This window comes from Rana temporaria, chromosome 4 (assembly GCF_905171775.1).
Source record: "Rana temporaria chromosome 4, aRanTem1.1, whole genome shotgun sequence".
NCBI classification, from domain to species: domain Eukaryota; kingdom Metazoa; phylum Chordata; class Amphibia; order Anura; family Ranidae; genus Rana; species Rana temporaria.
Genome location: NC_053492.1, coordinates 426,281,398 through 426,303,089, shown reverse-complemented (window position 1 = coordinate 426,303,089; position 21,692 = coordinate 426,281,398). Strand labels below are relative to the sequence as shown.

The following is a 21,692-nucleotide window of genomic DNA, read 5'->3' as shown; positions in this document are numbered from 1 at the left end:
CGCTGATTTACGCTGAATAATATGTAAATCAGCGAGATAAGCGAATTCACAAACGTACGCGGACCCGACGCAGTGTTCTTACAACGTTTCCGTAGCGGCTTTCCCGGCGTATACTTACCCCTGCTTCTATGAGGCGCAGCCAATGTTAAGTATAGCCGTCGTTCCCGCGCCGCTTTTAAAAAAAATTTATGTCGTTTGCGTACGCCGATTCAGAAACCCGCGCGTCGCTAGTTACGCTCACGTCGAAACCACTGACGTCCTAGTGACGTCAGTGGGAGCAATGCACGCCAGGAAATTCCGCGGACGGCGCATGCTCATTTAAATCGGCGCGGGAACGCGCCTGATTTAAATAGTACACTCCCCCTAGCCGCGGAATTTGAATTCCGCTGGGGGATTTAAGATCCGCCGGCGCAAGTTTGGAGGAAAGTGGTTTGTGAATTACCCACTTGCCTCGCAAAATTGCGGGAGCGGATCTTAAATCAGGTAGATCGAGCAGATCTAAAGATCCGCTGATCTACGTGAATCTGGCCCAGTGTTTTCTCCTATGGGGAACGCAGAAGACCTGTTTCCAGAGCTTCATCTTTGAATATACAGGGCCCTAAATACAAGTGCCACTCGATACACGTTCAGCCCCATCCAGCCACAGCCATTCCTCCCAAATGGAACACACCTAGATGGCCACATGTTCAAGGGGCCTAAAGCTAAACTCCAGGCTAAATGTACAAACTACATAAATATATGTGGCCTATTCCTATCATTATCATCATTATTATTTGTAAAATTGTCCGTTAAGTTCTGAGATTTACACAGCGCTGCCATATAACACATCCCCTTCTTGCCAGGAAGAAAGCCTGTTGTTTCCCTGCGGCAGTTCAGTAGCACTTGCTCCACAACAGTAAAACAAGTTAAAGGTAAAGCAGCAGACTCATGAGATCATCTCTTTGGCAGGTATCCTTTCCCACTTCCGGGAGTCTGGGCCGCAGCCCGTGATATTCCCTCCTCCTCCCCCGGCCGCCAGCCCAGTAGGAGAGAGGAGTGTTCCTTGCGCATGTGCAGTAAGGTTCCCGGCGTGAAGCCGAAAGGCTACACTGCAAGGTTCCCTTACCCGCAATGGCGGCGGCAGCACCCGACAGATGATGGAAACATTAGCTGCGGGTGCCGACATCGCTGGACTCTAGGACAGGTAAGTGCCTATTTATTAAAAGACAGCAGCAGCAGAATGTGTAGCTGCTGTCGGGGGGGCAGAACACCTCTTTAAAAAAATACATGCATTTTGTAAAAGTATTTATGACCTTGCTATATTAAGCCAGCAACAGACAGTTCGAAATAATGGCCAGTTCAGCAGGGACCAGCTGAAAAATTTTAACCATGCATGGGCAGGATGATTGTACCCATGTTGATCGATCGATCAATCAACCCAGCGGTGCAACTGATAGGATTGAGCCAGCTGCCGGTCCAGGCACCTGGGTAGATCCCGACTATAAAGTTGGGATTTTTCCCCAGCCTGGACCAACTAGGTGATCTTACTTCTTCTTTAAAGCTTGGAGGTCTCACTGTTGGAGTTTCCAAGACATATAAAGAGTTGACTCAACTTACCAGACTCCACCTTTGATTAAAAATGTAGGGAATTATAATGCACCTCTTAAACATGGGATATTGGAGTGGGGGGATGTATTAAGTGTCACTACTGACAAAATATAAAAGTAAATACAGCTTTATTTATAGGATAAAACACATGAGCTTGTTAGAAAATGATTAACCACTTGACCACCGGGCCTATTCTGGCACTTCTCTCCTTCATGTGAAAATCTCAATTTTTTTGCTAGAAAATTAATCAGAACTCCCAAACATTATATATTTTTTTTAGCAGACATCCTAGGGAATAAAATGGCAGTCATTGCAATACTTTTTGTCACACCGTATTTGCGCAGCGGTCTTACAAGCGCACTTTTTTTGGGAAAAAATCACTTTTTTGAATTAAAAAATAAGACAACAATAATTTTTGCCCAATTTTTTTATATATTGTGAAAGATAATGTTACGCCAAGTAAAATGATACCCAACATGACACGCTTAAAAATTGCGCCCGCTCGTGGCATGGCGTCAAACTTTTACCCTTAAAAATCTCGATAGGCGACGTTTAAAACATTCTACAGGTTGCATTTTTTGAGCTACAGAGTAGGTCTAGGGCTAGAATTATTGCTCTCGCTCTAACGATCGCGGCGATACCTCACTTGTGTGGTTTGAACACTGTTTTCATATGCGGGCGCTACTCGCGTATGCGTTTGCTTCTGTGCGCGAGCTCGTCGGGACGGGGCGTTTTTAAAAAATGTTTTTTTGTTTTCTTATTTTTTTTTATTTATTTTTATAATTTTTTACACTGAAAAAAAAAAAAAATATCACTTTTATTCCTATTACAAGGAATGTAAACATCCCTTGTAATAGAAAAAAGCATGACAGGTCCTCTTAAATATGAGATCTGGGGTCAAAAAGACCTCAGATCTCATATTTAGGCTTAAATGCAAAAAAACGAAAAAAAAATTAAACTGTCATTTTTTTAAATGACATAAAAAAAAAGTGTCTCTTTAAGACGCTGGGCGGGACTGACGTTTTGACGTCACTTCCGCCCAGCAGAGATATGGGGACGGGCGAAGGAGATTTTTCCTTCAGTCTCGTCCCCAGTCACTTGCCGAACGGTCCCGATCGCCTCCGCCGCTACCGACGGCTACGGTAAGCGGCGGAAGGCGCGGGAGAGCGGCGGGAGGGGGCCCTCTCCCGCCACCGATAACGGCGATCTCGCGGCGAATCCGCCGCGGAGACCGCCGTTATCGTTGACAGGACCGTCGGCACTAAAGATGCATACCTCGGTTGTGGCAGCAGCTGCTGCCGTTACCGAGATATACATCTTTAAAAACAGGACGTCTTTTTGACATGAGGCGGTGGGCAAGTGGTTAATTTCCAAAAGAGTATATAGTCACGATGATGCACTTTGTAGAGCTGAGTGGATCCTACAGTATACTCTATACGCTTTTGGATATGGACCATTTTTTAACAAGTTTATGTGTTATATTATGTAAATAAAGCTGTATTTATTTTAATATTTTGTCGGCAGTGGCATTTAATACATCCCCTCACTCCAAAATGCTATGTTTGGATGATTGGAGGTTCATTATAATTCTATACATATTATGCACAGTTGGGGGATGATGTCCAATTTTTAAACACATACTGGAGCTCTTGCACTCACATACAATATAGGACTTTGAGTAAATATCACTTTTGGATAGACTGACCCTTTTAAGAAGCATTATGTCATCTGCTATATTCAGAACACATTCAGAAGACAGAAATATGCAGGCCAAATGACAGGACTTACGTAAGGAAGAATTGAAGCACAACATGAGATCAAAACATTCAGGGCCCTCCTTGGCCCTCCATCCAAAATTTCCACCTTTGACAATGATGTCGATTTCTTCATATCTGCTTTGGCCAACATCCCCACAAAATATCCTTCCCCTTCCTTTCCCTGTCACCCGATCGCCTTGATCGACAGAGCACCGCCACATGTTACGACACCCATAGGCATAGACCTCCGGAGCAGCACCACGTTCAGAAACAAATGGATTGTCTTTTGGAATTCCATAAGCTTTTCCAGGAGCGTGTTCCCCATCAACATTTATCCGGAGAACCTTACCCAGCAGGGCACTCCTACAGCCGATTCAAAGCATGGAAGGAATGTCAACAATGTGAAAAATTACATATTCATATAGTTTGTAATTAAGTGTAAAGTACATTTTTAAATATATGCAGGTTAACAAAACCCTAAAAAAAAGCTGACTGTGTGGAGGAGACACATATGTTATTTTTGATCAGGTTGCCCCCCTGTAAATTTGTTGAAAGTCTAATGCCGCGTACACAAGATCGGAATTTTCGACAAGAAAAGTTTGATGTGATCTTTTGGTCGAAAATTCAGACCGTGTGTAGGCCCCATCGAACTTTTTCTGTAGAAATTTCTGACAGCAAAAATTTGATAGCTGGTTCTCAAATTTTCCGACGGAAAAAGATCTTGCAGAAATTCCGATCGTCTGTATGCAATTCCAAAAAAACAATCATTCTTGGAATCAATTCGATGCATGCTCGGAATCATTGAACTTCATTTTTCTCGGCTCGTTGTAGCGTTGTACGTCACCGCGTTCTTGACGGTCGGAATTTTGTGCGACTGTGTGTATGCAAGACAAGTTTGAGCCAAAATTCCGTCGGGAAAAAAAATCCACGGTTTTCGTGTCGGAATTTCCGATCGTGTGTACGCAGCATTAAAGTAGTTTCCAAGACCAAATCCCATTCCCATCCCAATGTCCTGATGTGACATTTAGGGGAAAATTATGCCATGAGAGGAATTCAGGAAAAGAAGAGTTTTCAACACATATTTCCAGTCCACAAGATATTGGGCAAGCAGGACCCCACATTGCAGTACATGAAGGGTGTGACCGAATGTGCAGAAAAACATCAGGTTCATTAAAATAGAGACCTCACCAGCAGCTTATACTTTTATAAAAAGTATAGGAATCAAGTAATTTATCAGAGGGTAGCTATAAAGGGGTTGTAAAGGATTTTTTTTCCCTAAATAGCTTTACCTTAGTGCAGTCCTCCTTCATTTACCTCATCCTTCGATTTTGCTTTTAAATGTCCTTATTTCTTCTGAGAAATCCTCACTTCCTGTTCTTCTGTCTGTAACTACACACCGTAATGCAAGGGTGTGAGGGGGCGAGCAGGAGTGTCAGGACGCCCACTAACACACAGCTCCTTTCTGTATCTGCAAAGTAGAGAGTGTCCTGACTTGCCTGCTTGCCCCCTCCCCCCTCAAGAGGCTCTCTCCACACCAGGGAGAAAGCCTCGCATTACTGTGTGTAGTTACAGACAGAAGAACAGGAAGTGAGCATTTCTCAGAAGAAATAAGGACATTTAAAAGCAAAATCGAAGGATGAGGTAAGTGAAGGAGGACAGCACTAAGGTAAAGGAAGCTAAGGAAAAAAAATTCCTTTACAACCCCTTTTTAAGTCAAAATAGCAAAATGGTGTGCATATAGTAAGTACAGAATAACAGTAAACAGATTATTAATCTGTACAAATAAAGGCTCATAGAAGCAATGTCTCTTCAACTCAATAAAGACACGATGTGGCAGTACAGCACAGTCTCTATAAGGTGCTGTAGCAACAGATACTAGAGAAGGACACTATTTTAGTAAGCAGTACAATACATAAACAGCTATTTGTGCTTAGCATCTGCAACAGTGTGTCTTACAGTGAATTCTGGGGTATGTCTCATAAACCAGGTGAACAGCTGGTGGAATCTCAGTGCTGGTAACACAGGTAAGTGGCTGGAAGAATCCCATGGCTGTACCACAGGCAAGCAGTTGGAGAGTTATGGTCACTCCACTTGAAGTACAGTACAGAAATGGAAATAGTGCTCCCAACAGTAGCTGGGTCTTTCATAAAAGCTGTGTGCTATTGGGCTAATGCCTAGCTGCTTTTAGCAAGAAGAGCTACCTCTGTGTAAGCTCCAAGTGCTCAGAGCTTCCTGCCCCTAATGACTGTACTCAGTGTACTGGATCCCTATGTAGTCAAGCTCCAGGCTTTCATGCTTGCCTTTAAAACAAGATCATCTAACCACCCAAAGCCTGTTCCAGCAAGTCTAAGCAACTAAGCTCATTCACTGACAATAGGACAATGCCTCTCCAGCAGAAATATAAAAGGTTGTGCCTATAATTTGGGGGGCAGATCCACAAAGATCTGCACCAGCGCAGCGTATCTAAGATACGCTACGCCGCCGTAACTTACTTGGCTTTGGTTTGAATCCTCAACTAATTTGCGCCATAAGTTACGGCGGAGTAGTGTATCTCTCGCGGCGTAAGGGCGCGGAATTCAAATGCGGCGGGTAGGGGGCGTGTTTCATTTAAATGAATCGCGTCCCCGCGCCGAACCAACTGCGCATGCGCCATCCCTAAAATTTCCCGCCGTGCATTGCGCTAAATGACCTCGCAAGGACGTCATTGGTTTTGACGTGAACGTAAATGGCATCCAGCCCCATTCACGGACGACTTACGCAAACGACGTAATATTTTCAAAATTAGACACGGGAACGACGGCCATACTTAACATTGAGTACGCCACCATATAGCAGCTTTAACTATACGCCGGAAAAAGCCGAACGGAAACGACGTAAAAGAATGCGACGGCCGCTCGTACGTTCGTGGATCGTCGGAAATAGCTAATTTGCATACTCGATGCGGAATACAACGGAAACGCCACCTAGCGGCCGCCAGAAAATTGCATCTTAGATCCGACGGCGTACTAAGGCGTACGCCTGTCGGATCTAACACAGATGCCGTCGTATCTTGTTTTGTGGATATCAAAACAAAGATACGACGCGCAAAATTTGAGATTACGCGGCGTATCAAGAGATACGCCAGCGTAATTTCTTTGGGGATCTACCCCTAGATGTCTTAGAAAAGTCCTACATCATTTCTTGTGACTTACTTGTTCTGTGCATTTCCAAATTCTCCATGTGGATCACCCAGTTGTCCTCCATCTCCAGTGAATATATACAGATATCCGTCTATGCCAAACAGCAACTGACCGCCATTGTGGCTTCTGGCTGGCTGCACAATCTCCAAAATATACCTATGCAGGAGAAAATGTAGACAGAAGACAACATTGTCAAGACTGACTTCAGGCTGTGCATTCCCCAAACTGGCATTTCAAAAGGAAACTATGGACTGCCATTGCTCACCGTCTTTTAAAAATGCTACTCGCCTGGATGTCTCTGGTTTAAATGCCTTTTGAGGCCCCAACTCAGAACAAGCGTTCAGAAAGTCAGAATTAAGTCAGAACTCCAGGTACCTTGGTCCTTGTCAGTGAAACTAATCAGCGATACAGATAGGCAGCCAATGTTTTTAAGTGAGGTGTTCAATAGCAGACTTCATATTCTCTCCTTGTTTCCTTTACCATTCTTCTATAAAGCTGTCAAAAAGTACTCAGATCACACCAGATTCTGGTGAAGCTTGCAATAGTCATTTTAGTTACTATGATGAGTATTCGGCATACTGTTTCATTTCTTTAAATGCAAAGATATAATTTTTCATTACAAAATGAAGCATCTGACTGAGGCACAGACATTTCTTTCACGTTTAGATGGATTAATAAGCAGGGTTGGAGATTAGAAGTTCTGTCATATATGTACAAGGATGGACTGGCCATTGGGACTACAGGGAGTTTCCCGGTGGGCCGATGGCTCAGTGGGCCGGCCTCAGTGACAGGGGACCGCCGGCCCCTTCCGCTCCTCTGTCTCTACCTTCCCGCAGAGCTCACCTTTGGGGAACAGAGAAGCAGGCGGAGCACTAGAGGAGCAGGGGGGATGACAGAGGAGCACGGGGAAGGGAACAGACAGCTGACTCAACAGCTATGAGCTGGGAGTTTCACATCTGCCTAATCTTGTCCCATAAGGGGGGGGGCACCTAGTGAAGGGGGAGAGGGGGCTTGGGTGGCTGGGGGGGCTGCGGGAGTTGTCCGGCCACCATGGGAGAGACCTGTCAAAGTGGGCCAGTCTGGATGAAGTCCAGGGCCAAATTCTTGTCCCAGTCCAGCCCTGTATATGTATTGCTCTCTATCCAGGATTTACATGATTGTGTCATCTCCAAACCCTCGTACACACATACGGGATTCCCAGCGGTAAAAAGTCAGCCGGGAAACCCGAGGGGAAAACCGAGAACCTGCTCGGTAACTTTTTCCCCCTACACACGACCGGGTTTCCCGACAGGAAAACATCCATGAGAGCTTTGGTCCAGAATCCCATAGGAAAATTGCCGGGTTATAAACCGACGGGAATCCCGTCAGGAAAAAAAGAGAGCTGGTTCTCTTTTTTTTTCCCATCAGTTTTCCTGTTGGGAAAACTGTGATGGAGCATTCACACAGCCGGTTTTCCCGGCCAAAATCTCTCATGGCAGTTTTCCAGACGGGAAAACCGGTCGTGTGTACGAGGCTTGAGTGGGGATCTCATGATGCCTGAACAAAGATAGTTCCAAGGTATTGTAAGGTTATATATGCGTTTACTGTATTTTATGCAATGTAAATGCCCTCTCTTGTGTAGACATCCAAAAGCCGTGAGAACTCAGCTTGGTGTCACCATCTTGGATGTGATCTCAGCAGCCCCAGCAGAGTAAGATTTGCCTTTCTAGTGATAGTCTATAGCTAGGGTTGTCCCGATACCACTTTTTTAGGACCGAGTACAAGTACCGATACTTTTTTTCAAGTAGTCGCCGATACCGAATACCGATACTTTTTTTAAATGTCATGTGACCGTTTTCAAACCACAATACAGACTAAGGATATTTTCTTTCGAATTATGAAGAACTGGTACATCATGGTGTGGGGCTGTTTTTTAGCATACGGTACTGGAAAACTACATATCATTGAAGGAGTGATCACTGCCAGTGCCACCTATCAGTGCAGCTCATCGGTGCCAGTGCCACCTATCAGTGCCCATTAGTGCATCAGTGCAGGGAGGCAGCTTATTAGTGCATCTCATCAGTGCCACCCAATCAATGCCAGTGCCACCTATCAGTGCCATCCATTTATGAGTGCCATTCAATCAATGCCAGTGCCACCTATCAGTGCCATCCAATGGCACTGATAGGTGGCACTGGTATTGATTGGATGGCACTCATAAATGGATGGCACTGATAGGTGGCACTGGCATTGATTGGATGGCACTCATAAATGTGGCACTGATGAGATGCACTAATAAGCTGCCTCCCTGCACTGATATTGCACCCCCCAAAAAAAAAAAAGTTAACCATTTCAGGTTCGTTGCAGCCAGTACTGTACCCACACTTCTTCTGCACAATTAAACATTATCTCATCTGTATGACAGTGACTTCCCCAGCGCTCATGGCTTACTTGCTTTTTACTGTACTTTTCCTGTCGATCGTGCGGTGCGGTCCTTTCGCAAGGCAATGGAGACTCCTAGGACGCCGGGGACGGCCTCTAGGTGACGTCACGCACGCCGCCGGGGGACGTCAAGCTCCGCCTACAGTCAGTATCTGTGTTCAGTACAGTACTGAAGGGGAGGAGCACGCTCAGCCTCGGCGCACTGGCACCGCCCGCGCTACAAGAGGCTGTGTTGTTGTGGATAGCCGCGGCTCTGCTGTGAATCATAGCAGCGGCTCGCGGCCGCTACTCGCGGCCCACGGCCCGTGATTAAATGTTGTTCACTGCGTCAATTGGGCCTATATCATAATGCAGGCTGCAGCTGCCTGGACGTGTGGATTTATTATATAGCGGTCGTCGGCCGGCCGCCGGGCCCTGGTGAGAGAATTACGTTTGGGCCTATATTATGATGGGGGCCTGGAGCTGCAGCTCCATCAGCCCCACGGTTAATCCGGCCCTGCCTCTATGCACCGTTCGATGTCACAAAAAACAAAAAAATATTTTGGTATCGGGAGTATTTGCGCGAGTACGAGTACTAGCGCAAATACTCTGTATCGGTCCCGATACCGATACTGGTATCGGTATCGGGACAACCCTATCTATAGCATTCCCCTTCCCCACTTTACCAGCTACATATAAGATTATGTAGTGAGGTGAGGGGTGGAGGAGCCGGGCCAGCAGAGAAAGTAATTAAAAACTCCCACAAGAGGATAGGCATATGAAGTTCTGGGGAGGGAGGCAGGGGGACTATGGCTGTGCCAGGCAATGGAGTAGCAAATTCCCTAGCAAGGCCACACTTTGCAAGTGAATAAAAAATTGTTCATGGAAAAGATAAAAACCAGGGGCCAGATTCACAAAAGGGATACGACGGCGTATCTCCTGATACGCCGTCGTATCTCTGTTTCTATCTATGCGACTGATTCATAGAATCAGTTACGCATAGATATCCATAAGATCCGACAGGTGTAATTGTTTTACACTGTCGGATCTTAGGATGCAGTACCGCGGCCGCCGCTGGGGGGAGTTTGCGTCGTAAACCAGCGTCGGGTATGCAAATTAGGAGTTACGGCGATCCACGACGGATTTTCGCGTTCGTTACGTCGCCGCTAGTCTAGTTTCCCGTCGCAAATCTAGTCGTCGTTTTGGGTGCCCTAACTTTAGTCAGCAATCGTATTGCTGTCTAAAGTATGGCCGTCGTTCCCGCGTCAAAATTTAAAATTTAACGTCGTTTGCGCAACACCCTTGGGAATACGGAAGTACGCTACGCGCGTCGCCGTTCGAAAAAATGAGACACGGCGCACAAAGCACAAAGGGAATTGCGAAACGGAGCATGCGCAGTAGGTCCGGCGCGGGAGTGCGCCTAATTTAAATGGCACACGCCCATTTGAATTGGCCCGCCTTCTGCCGGAGGCTGCCAGCGTAGTTTTCATCGCAAGTGCTTTGTGAATCAGGCACTTGCGATGAAAACTTGCGGCGGTGTAACGTATCTACGATACGTTACGCAGCCGCTCACCTACGTGAATCTAGCCCATAGTCAGCAAGCAATTGAAATCCTTGATTTTTCTGTGTTTCTGCTTGCAACTTTCTATATCCCAATTTTTTTTTAACTAAGTGGCAGCTTTTTAACTCTTAAGCCTTGTACACGATCAGTGTGACGGGCTGGGGTATCACATGAAATACAAAACAGGCACCCCAAAGCCTACATTCATTTATTTTTATTCTTATTTTTTGATATCCTGCTATTCTATAAAACAACCAGTAGATGGCAGAGAGGGTACCCGAACAGAGTCTATATAAGGCCACATGCATCATGTGACTAAGTGAAACTCATTTCACATCATAAAGAAGCATGGTCATATATTCTCTTGTTCGTGTATTTTTGTAGGTATGTACTTTAAACCATTCTCATTCTTACTAAACTGTACTAGAAAGATTCCTAAACATCTAGAGCAGATGCAGGAGAAAGTTTAAGTAGATTTTGTGCAATAGTTTGGCTGTAATTAGACTTTCAAAGCAGCATGTGTTGAGAGCAGTGAAAATAGCGAAAAACCCTAGGACTATTGTACTGTTTGGAGCAACTGTTTATTGCAAGCACTAGACTGTTATATATGGGTATATTTCAACCTGATTTATGCAAAGTTATATATATTAGAAGCACATGGTAAAATGATATAGGATTAATAGCCACATGGACAGGTTATACACTGCTTGTACATTTATGCAAGGTGCGCCATCTAGTGGTCAAAAGAGAGAATTGCTTCAGGATTTATATTTATAAGCAATGCAGTGTAACTCTCATTATGACACAGCTAAAGTGTGCCATAGAGATAAAGATAAGTGTCTATAACACGAAATAAAAGGGAAATGTATGTTTATTAAAATATAATGGTATTCATTGTTGCAGCTATGTTTTAAAGTATTTCAGTCCAATCTGTACTGTTGTTATGTTATCAATTATAAACATGTAACTATAAAAAACTGTATGTATTGTTATGTAAAAGTGAAACTCATTTTAATCATAAAGAAGCATGGTCATATATTCTCTTGTTCGTGTATTTTTGTAGTACCCGCCGAGATGATCACATCACATCAGTACGTCTACAACCATCGGTTCCCTTAATCTATATTTTGGGACCGGTAACATTTTGGGGGCTCGTCCGGGATTCGTTGTGTACCAGTGAGAGGGAAACGCGAGACGAGCGTGAGTCGACTGCAGAGCTACAAAGAGAGTCGCGAGTGTCGTCTGCCGTGTGAGTGCAAGTTGTCAGAGTGCAACAGAGATGGCGTCCCCTTGTCGTGCGCTGATGTGGGATATCCGGAAACAAATTCATCTGCTGAGTAAAGAACAGCTGTATAGCCTCGCTATTACGCTGGATGATGAAAGAGACGTGGACGTTCCATCAGTGACTGGTGCAAACGAAATGGAATTCGTTGAATTTATTGAAGACTACATAAGAAGTGATCAGCTGGCGAAGTTAGAAGATCAAGGCATGTCTTACCTGCTCATCATCCAAGACAAGATCGATGAACTAAAACTCAATAAGGAAAGTACACCAACTGTGAACATTGCAACCACTGCTAAAGAAATGAGTAGTGGCACTGCAAGGACTGAACAGGGATCGGAGGTGGTGAGATTAACTGATGTTGTTGCTTTATTGCCACGTAGGGAATTCAAAATGCATGGTGGTGTAATTTCAGATCATGGTTCGGACATGAGTTACAGTAGCGTGTGCCGTCAGATTGACGAGGGTCTAAGTGAAAAATTCCCTGAATCTGAAATTATACGCACAGTGTTGAGAATAATCAAACCTGGTCATTTTAAAGATATGTTGACTGACAAAGAGGATCTTACTGTTGCTGAATTGAAAAAGTTTTTGAGGTCACATATGAGAGAACGAAGTGGTACTGAGTTATTTCAGGAACTTAGCAATGCTACACAGCAAGAAAAAGAGACAGCACAACAATTTGTTTACAGGCTAGCAGGGTTAAAACAAAAAATTCTGTCTACATCACAACATGATAGGCTAGATTTTAACTATGACAAAAAACTAGTGCAAGGCGTATTCCTTCATACACTGTATCAGGGACTAAACGAGAAAAATTCTAATGTCAGACAAGATATCAAGCCTTACGTGTCTGATTTGACAGTAACCGATGACTTTGTCATAGAGCAGGTCACCAGATCAGTTGATGAAGAAACAGAAAGGCAGAGACGCTTAAACAGTGCACCTAAACATAAACATCTTACTGTTCATTCGTCACAGACACCAGGGAATAGTGAAAAAGAAACAGTGCAAAAGAGAGTTGAGGGAGATGCTAGAGCAAATCACACTGCACTAATGGAACTAACAACACAGGTTTCGGCTCTCACGAAGAACCTGGAGAAGATGATGAAGCAAACTCCTGTTGTTGAAAACCGAATTACTAAGCCACTAACCAATGTTCAAGTTCCAGATACAGCTCACTGCAAGCCCAGGTGTGATGATTGCATCAAACGAGAGAGTCAGAACTGCTACCATTGTTTCTACTGTGGTTGGACAGGACACAGAGCAGTTGATTGCTTGAAGAAAAGAAGGCAGTCGGGAAACGACAGACGGTCACTGGGAAAGGGACAACCAGTGACCACCTCAAATAATCTGTCCCATGCTAAGATAAATAGGGTATTCACCCACCAGTCAACTAGAACACCCCCAAAAAAGAATGGATGCTCCAAACAACGCGTAGCACAATTAATTGGAGGAAAATGCCTATTGTCTTGTCGGATGAATGGTGTTCCGGTTGACATGTTGATGGACACAGGAGCTCAGGTCAGCATTGTCGGGAAGGCCTGGTTAGAAAAGTTCCTACCCGGTGTCTCTATTAGACACATACAAGATTTACTTTGTGACGACAACTTATCCATTACAGCTGCAAATGGTTCTATCATTCCATTCATTGGATGGATTGAAGTCCTCCTGGAATTCGAAAGTAGTGGACATGGAAACTCAGCCATCCATGTGCCAATACTGGTGAGCGACTGCTGTAACGACAATCCACTTCTTGGATTTAATGTTATCGAAGAATTGATTAGAGAAAACCGTGACCGATCAAACAGCACCCAAAACCTGACTATCTTGCTAAGTGAAGCCATGAAAGTAAGACAGAGTGTAGCGAATAACATTGTCAATGCTGTCAGTCAAGCAACTGACCCAGGAGAAATATCCGATAGTCGTGTGGTCAAAGTGGGGAAGAAAGGACTCCAGATCAAAGGAGGCGAGCTTGGTGAAGTCAAATGCAGAATTAGAGCATGGCCGAAAGGAGGAATCATGCCATTTGAACCACTTCCAGAATATCCAGTAGAAGAAGGACTTGAACTATTTCCTTCAGTGGTAGATGTACCAAGCGGTTTCTCTAAACTAGTGAAGATACCCATACTGAACCGTGCTGAACATGATATCTACCTTCCACCCAGAACAGTATTGGGTACCATTTCTCCAGCAGCCGAGATTCTACCGTTTTCTCCAAATAAAGACGATGAAAAGGGAATTGACCAGAAGAAAAGAATGTTTCATGTAAACCAGTTGAATCAAGTGGACACTGAAAATCGGCTACCCACTAACGAATTTGTTAAGTGGCACCCACCTGTCAATTTGGATAATCTCTCAGAAGAAGAACAAGAGATAGCGAGACAAATGTTATATGACGAATCAGATGTCTTTGCTCGAGATGAGGGAGACATAGGAAGCATTCCAAACCTGAAACTGAAGATAAATCTGAAAGATGAAACTCCTGTCCAGAAACGCTACAATTCAATACCGAAACCCCTATATCAGGAAGTGAAAGAATATGTCCAAAACCTTCTTGACCAAGGTTGGGTAACGAAATCTTCTTCCGCATATTCATCACCAGTTGTCTGTGTTCGGAAGAAGGACAGGAGCCTACGACTATGTGTGGACTTTAGGGAGTTAAACCGGAAGACTATTCCAGATAGACATCCACTACCTAGAATACAAGATCTGCTGGATAGCTTAGGAGGATTTACATGGTTCTCAATCCTGGACCAGGGTAGTGCGTATCATCAAGGCTTTGTGCATGAAGACTCCAGACACCTGACAGCTTTCAGCACCCCCTGGGGACTCCTGGAGTGGAATCGTATTCCGTTCGGATTAACTAATGCCCCAGCAGCTTTTCAGAGATGCATGGAGAATGTACTAGAGGGCATCAGAGACAAATGTTGTTCTCCATACCTGGATGACGTACTTTGCTACTCCAAAACTTTTCAGGAGCATGTCGATGATCTTAGGCAAGTGCTTAGTCGAATGCGCGAGCATGGTATCAAACTTAGACCGAAGAAGTGTGAACTCTTTAAACGACAGATTCGATACCTTGGGCGAATGGTGTCAGAAGAAGGCATAAAAATTGACCCAAATGATCTTGAAGCGGTATTGCAGTTGAAAAGGAAAGAACCAAAAACAGTTGGAGGAGTCAGAACTTTGTTAGGATTCCTGAGCTACTACAGGTCCTTCATTCAAGATTTCTCTCGACTTGCTAAACCACTGTATGAACTTTTGCAGAACACTGAGAAAGAATCTGCTACATCCATCACCAAAAACCGGCGCGGGGAACCGACAAAGAGATACGGGAATAAAACACAAGTGCCATCTAAAACACCAATCCAATGGACACCCAAACATCAAGCTGTGGTATTCAGATTGGTGGACATGCTAACCAATCCACCAATACTAGCATACCCTGATTTTGACTTACCCTTCGTCTTACACACTGATGCTTCCAATGAAGGCCTAGGTGCTGTACTGTACCAACGACAAGGAGAACACCTTCGTGTTATTGGATTTGGCTCCAGAACATTGACCCCAGCGGAACGCAATTACCATCTCCACTCTGGTAAACTTGAGTTTTTAGCTCTCAAGTGGGCAATCTGTGACAAATTCAGAGATTACCTGTATTACGCTCCAACATTCACAGTCTATACAGACAACAACCCATTGACATATGTCTTGAGTACCGCCAAACTGAATGCTGTGGGTCATCGCTGGGTTGGTGAGCTGGCCGATTTCCACTTCGATATCAAGTACAGGCCAGGTAAACAGAATGCTGACGCGGATACACTGTCACGATTTCCGGTGGAACTCACTGAGAATCTGAGTGAGTACACAGAGCTTGTACCATTTGAGGTTGTGTCAGCTATGTGGCAAGGGAGCAAAGCTGTCAACGAAGAAGAGGCACCATGGGTGGCCTCATTGACTCTTCACTCAGAAAGTGATGTGGCAGAAGAATTGCTGAAAGGACAGACAATCTGCCCAATGACTCAGGAGAATATCAGAGCATTACAAGAAGAGGATACCAACATTAGAGAAGTGGTCTGGCTTAAGGAGAACAATTGGACTCCAAACCACAAGGAAAAGGAGAGTATGACCAGTAAAACAAGACGTTTGATACACAAATGGAACAAACTCATAGTGGAGGAAGGAATCCTATATCGACACTCTGGAACCCGAAAACAGCTAGTTCTACCAGAAAAGCTAAAACCATTGGTCTTAAGAAGTCTTCACGATGACATGGGTCACATTGGCACTGACAAGGTAATCCACCTAGCACGTGAACGGTTTTACTGGCCATTTATGCAAAGAGACACTGATGAATATGTGCTGAAGACGTGTAACTGCATCAAACAAAAGCGTCCAAATATCCCAGAAAGAGCACCTATGGGTGGGATTACTACCAGTTCACCCTTGGAGCTAGTATCCATTGATTACCTCCATTTGGAGAGAAGCAAAGGAGGATATGAGTATATACTCGTAATGGTAGACCATTTCACACGCTTTGCACAAGCGTATCCAACTAAGAACAAATCTGGAAAAACGGCAGCAGAAAAGATCTTTCAAGATTTCATACCACGTTTTGGATATCCAGAGAAACTCCACCATGATCAAGGAAGAGAATTTGAAAACAACTTGTTTCAGACATTGCAACGATTGGCAGGGATTTCTCATTCAAGAACTACCCCATACCATCCACAGGGTAACCCAGTGGAGAGACTGAATCGTACTTTGTTACAGATGCTTCGTACCTTAGAGGAAGAGAAAAAGTCAGATTGGAAAGAACATCTTCCACACATGGTTCATGCATACAATTGCACCAGGCATGAAGCCACTGGATACTCGCCATTCTTTCTATTGTATGAGAGATCTCCTCGTTTGCCGATTGACCTAATGTTCAATCTAAATTTGGAAAAGGAAATGGAAAGTCAACCAACATTTACTCAGAAATGGGCATCCAGAATGCAAGAAGCTTACAAGATCGCATCCGAGAATAGCCAAAAATCATCTGCCAAAGGGAAGAAGTACTATGACAAGAAGATAAAAGGAGCACCTCTCCAACCGGGTGATCGGGTCTTAGTGCGAAATCTCTCTGAAAGAGGAGGTCCTGGTAAACTTCGTTCATACTGGGAAGAATCAGTACACAAAGTAGTAGAAAGAATCAAAGATGGGCCTGTGTACAAAATTCAGCCTGAAAGTGGTAAAAAGACTATTCGAGTACTGCACAGAAATCTGTTACTACCAGTAAATGACCTACCCATTGAAAGACACATTCCAAGAGTACCGGTGAACAAAAGACAATCAAGTAACAGGAAAAAGATTAGCATGGATCTGAACCAGGAGAAGGAAGGTTCCGATGATGAAGGATGGTATTATTCTTATGTACCGGAGACTACAGAAAGTCATGATCACGTTGTGCCTCAACAAAACTCTCAAAACGTACAGAAACCGCCATTAAGAATTTCTGCTCCAGAGTTCTATCCTACAACTACCACACTCAATCTTGAACAAGAACAAAATGATGGAACAGTAGTTGGCGACCAAGTTTGGGCTTCAGACATGGTGGAACTAGACACTGCAGAATTACACCCATTAAGTCAAGACTTACCGGTGAGCCAAGATATGCTAAGAGAGAATGATGTTGATGGAGAAGACTCAACTCCTGTAAGAAGATCTACCAGGCAAACTAAGTCTAAAGAGATCTTTACATATGATACACTAGGTCAGCCAACCTACAGACCAAGTCAGGTTCACACCGTACAAACTCCTACAATGCTAGCTACTCCCATGACATACCAGGTAGTTAACATAGCTCCGTGGTGGCAGCAAGTACCTGTTTGGGTTTCTTAAATCACTCAATAGAGTTCAGAGTACAATTCAGTGTAATGTCAGGAGCCATTAACTAAAGGAGGGGAGAGTGTGACGGGCTGGGGTATCACATGAAATACAAAACAGGCACCCCAAAGCCTACATTCATTTATTTTTATTCTTATTTTTTGATATCCTGCTATTCTATAAAACAACCAGTAGATGGCAGAGAGGGTACCCGAACAGAGTCTATATAAGGCCACATGCATCATGTGACTAAGTGAAACTCATTTCACATCATAAAGAAGCATGGTCATATATTCTCTTGTTCGTGTATTTTTGTAGGTATGTACTTTAAACCATTCTCATTCTTACTAAACTGTACTAGAAAGATTCCTAAACATCTAGAGCAGATGCAGGAGAAAGTTTAAGTAGATTTTGTGCAATAGTTTGGCTGTAATTAGACTTTCAAAGCAGCATGTGTTGAGAGCAGTGAAAATAGCGAAAAACCCTAGGACTATTGTACTGTTTGGAGCAACTGTTTATTGCAAGCACTAGACTGTTATATATGGGTATATTTCAACCTGATTTATGCAAAGTTATATATATTAGAAGCACATGGTAAAATGATATAGGATTAATAGCCACATGGACAGGTTATACACTGCTTGTACATTTATGCAAGGTGCGCCATCTAGTGGTCAAAAGAGAGAATTGCTTCAGGATTTATATTTATAAGCAATGCAGTGTAACTCTCATTATGACACAGCTAAAGTGTGCCATAGAGATAAAGATAAGTGTCTATAACACGAAATAAAAGGGAAATGTATGTTTATTAAAATATAATGGTATTCATTGTTGCAGCTATGTTTTAAAGTATTTCAGTCCAATCTGTACTGTTGTTATGTTATCAATTATAAACATGTAACTATAAAAAACTGTATGTATTGTTATGTAAAAGTGAAACTCATTTTAATCATAAAGAAGCATGGTCATATATTCTCTTGTTCGTGTATTTTTGTAGTACCCGCCGAGATGATCACATCACATCAGTACGTCTACAATCATCGGTTCCCTTAATCTATATTTTGGGACCGGTAACACGATCGGATATCTGATGGAATCTAATCCGATGGATTTTTTCGTCGGATATCCGATCAAGCTGACTTTCATCAGTCTTGCCTACACACCATCAGTCAAAAATCCGACCGTGCCAAAACGCGGTGACGTAAAACACTACGACGTGCTGAGAAAAATGAAGTTCAATGCTTCCGAGCATGTGTCGACTTGATTCTGAGCATGCGTGGATTTTTGACCGATGGACTTCCACACAGACGATCTTTTTTTTCTATCGTTTTTTTATCCATAGGAAAAATTTAAAACATGTTCTATTTTTTTTCACCGATGGAAAACAAACCGATGGGGCCCACACACGATCGGTTTGTCCGATGAAAACAGTCCATCGGTCTGTTTTCATCAGACAAACTGATCGTGTGTACAGGGCATTACATTTCACATGAGTAATGAATCTTAGGATCACTTTATCAGTAGACAGGGATCCTAGGGCTGCATCACTTTGGGGCTGAATACTGATGGGGAAAGCAGAGGATTTTTTGGGGGTCTTTCCACTTGAAACATAATCCTAATATTGGAAGGCTGCAATCAGTATAGCCAATGTTTGAACACTGACCAGCTCTATAGTTTAGAACAGTGGTCTCAAAGTACCGGCCCGCGGGCCATTTGCGGCCCGCGGACCAGTTATAAATGGCCCCCAGGCAGGGCAGAAGTGGGGGGAGCAAAAAAAAAAAAAACGTTTACATATGCGGGCGCTGTTCGCGTATGTGTTCGCTTCTGCTCGCAAGCTCGTCGGGACGGGGTGCGTTTTCTGGCTCCTAACTTTTTTAGCTGGCTCCTAGATTACAAGCAAATTTGTCAAACCCTGACTTACACCAGTGCAGGTGGTAATAATGCGCTCGCTGACACCAGTGCTGGGGGTTAATAATGTGTTCGCTGACACCAGTACTGTTGTTTTTGAAGTTTGAAAGTTTGCATGCGGCCCCCCCATGGCATATGAAAACTTGTCTTGTGGCCCTCAGGTAATTTGAGTTTGAGACCCCTGGTTTAGAAGCTAGCAACCCGTATATCTAGGGCTGGTATCGTCTGGAAGTTAAACTGTGGCATTTTTTTTTATTTTTTTATTAATGTTATGCTAAAAACTGTAAAGGAATTAAAACAATGAAGCATTTAAAAGCTGTGATAGCAGAGGGCCAGTGCTGGACAGCTCCTGAAATCGTGGTGCTTCTGGTGTAGGATTAAATGAGGCTAATGCCGCGTACACACGACCGTTTTTCAGGTTCTAAAAATTTTTTTTTTTAATGTCATTAAAAACGATCGTGTGTGGGCTTCATAGCATTTTTTCACGATCTAAAAACTGGGCATTAAAAATTTCGAACATGCTCTATTTTTTCACGACGTTTTTAACGTTGTCGTTTTCAAGGTTGTAAAAAATGGTCGTGTGTGGGCTTTAACAACGTGAAAAAAACGCAAATGCTCAGAAGCAAGTTATGAGACGGGAGCGCTTCTTCTGGTAAAACTACCGTTCGCAATGGAGTAAGCACATTCATCACGCTGTAACAGACAGAAAAGCGCGAATCGTCTTTTACTAACACAAAATCAACCAAAGGGTGGTGCCATCCGAATGGAACTTCCCCTTTATAGTGCCATTATACGTGTTGTACGTCACCGCGCTTTGCTAGAGCATTTTTTTTTCACGATCATGTGTATGCAAGGCCGTTTTAATGATCGGGTTGAAAAAAACGTTGTTTTTCTAGACCCTTAAAAACTTAATTTTTTAGAACCCGAAAAACGGTCGTGTGTAAGCGGCATTAGGAGAGCACGACAGCCGGGCACCAGACATCAGATTTACAAACTGTGACTCTTTCCTTACTTTGCTTTCATCCTTTGGCCACCTATAGACATTTATGGCTAAATTCACCAAGAGAACTATAGAGGGAAGCGGGTGCCAGGGATGGAAGCGGAATCTTTAGGCTCTTTAAAGTTTAGGAAACATGAAACCATCCATTTGGTTACTTGATGGTCTGTACCATTAAAAAATAATGACTATATGTAAAGAAGACTCCGTGCTTCCTCCAATATAGATCTATAGGGGAAAGGGGGTGTTGGTGATGGGAGTAGGTGACCACGTGTCCCGGATTGCCCGGGAAAAGGCCGCCACATCACCGCTTTACTCACTGACAGTACTTGCTGGGAAGGCCTGGAGGAGCACAATCCCGCCCCCTGCTTGTGATTGGAGAAATCATATATCCCGCCTCTTGTGTCCAATCACTGTGCTGTGATTTGTTACAGCACAAGCTGATTTTTGGGAAGGGAGGGTGTCCCTGAATGGTAGTTTGGAAATGTGGTCACCCTAGAGTGGAATATTTAGGCTCTTTAACATTCAGGAAACATGAAACCATTTCTCCGTACCATTGTTTGGTGGTCTGTGTACCATTAAAAAAATAGAAGTCCTTTAAATAAAAAAATAAAAAGAAGACCTGTTTACTATAATTTTATCAAAACATGACATCACATGGCACTTTTGATGATAGTCCCACTACAAAAATGTGTCATTAGCCCAGTGTCAGGTCTGGAGCACTTACTCCATCTATGTTGGGCAGAGCTTCTCCCGTGCTTCACGGGCGGCTTCCCTTCCCCTTCTCTCCACAGGCATTGTGGTGGCTTCTGTTTCCTCCCTCCTCCGTAGCAGCTATTGGGACTCTTCTCTTTTTGGCCAATCAGTAAACGGGTCTCAGAACTGCTTCTGATTGGCCGGATTGGAGATCAGGGTTTCAATAGCGAATATTCATTCGCTGTTATATCACCTGGGTGGGCTCATGGCGCAATTCTCTGCACCACCTATTTTGAAGCCTATTAGAGCCTATGGCCCGGCTTCCTGAAAGGGGCTGAACGCATGAATAAGGGATGGCCGTGGCGGCCGTGGATAGATTTACTCATAGTACAAGCTCTATCTATATAAGGCATGGGTGCCCAACCAGTGGCCCGCGGAGCCCTCTGATGTGGCC

The 21,692-nt window shown here is 43.8% G+C and overlaps 1 protein-coding gene across 1 annotated transcript in view; it reads right to left on the bottom strand.

Annotated features, from left to right (window-relative positions):
* The window catches only part of HHIPL2 (HHIP like 2), a 74,674-nt gene that overhangs the window by 17,591 nt on the left and 35,391 nt on the right, over positions 1-21,692 (bottom strand). Inside the window, exons 3-4 of the mRNA XM_040351412.1 lie at positions 6,536-6,679; positions 3,376-3,707 (exon numbers count right to left, since the gene is read on the bottom strand). Coding sequence (XP_040207346.1) covers positions 3,376-3,707; positions 6,536-6,679 — 476 coding nt within the window. The remainder of the gene's footprint in view (positions 1-3,375; positions 3,708-6,535; positions 6,680-21,692) is intronic.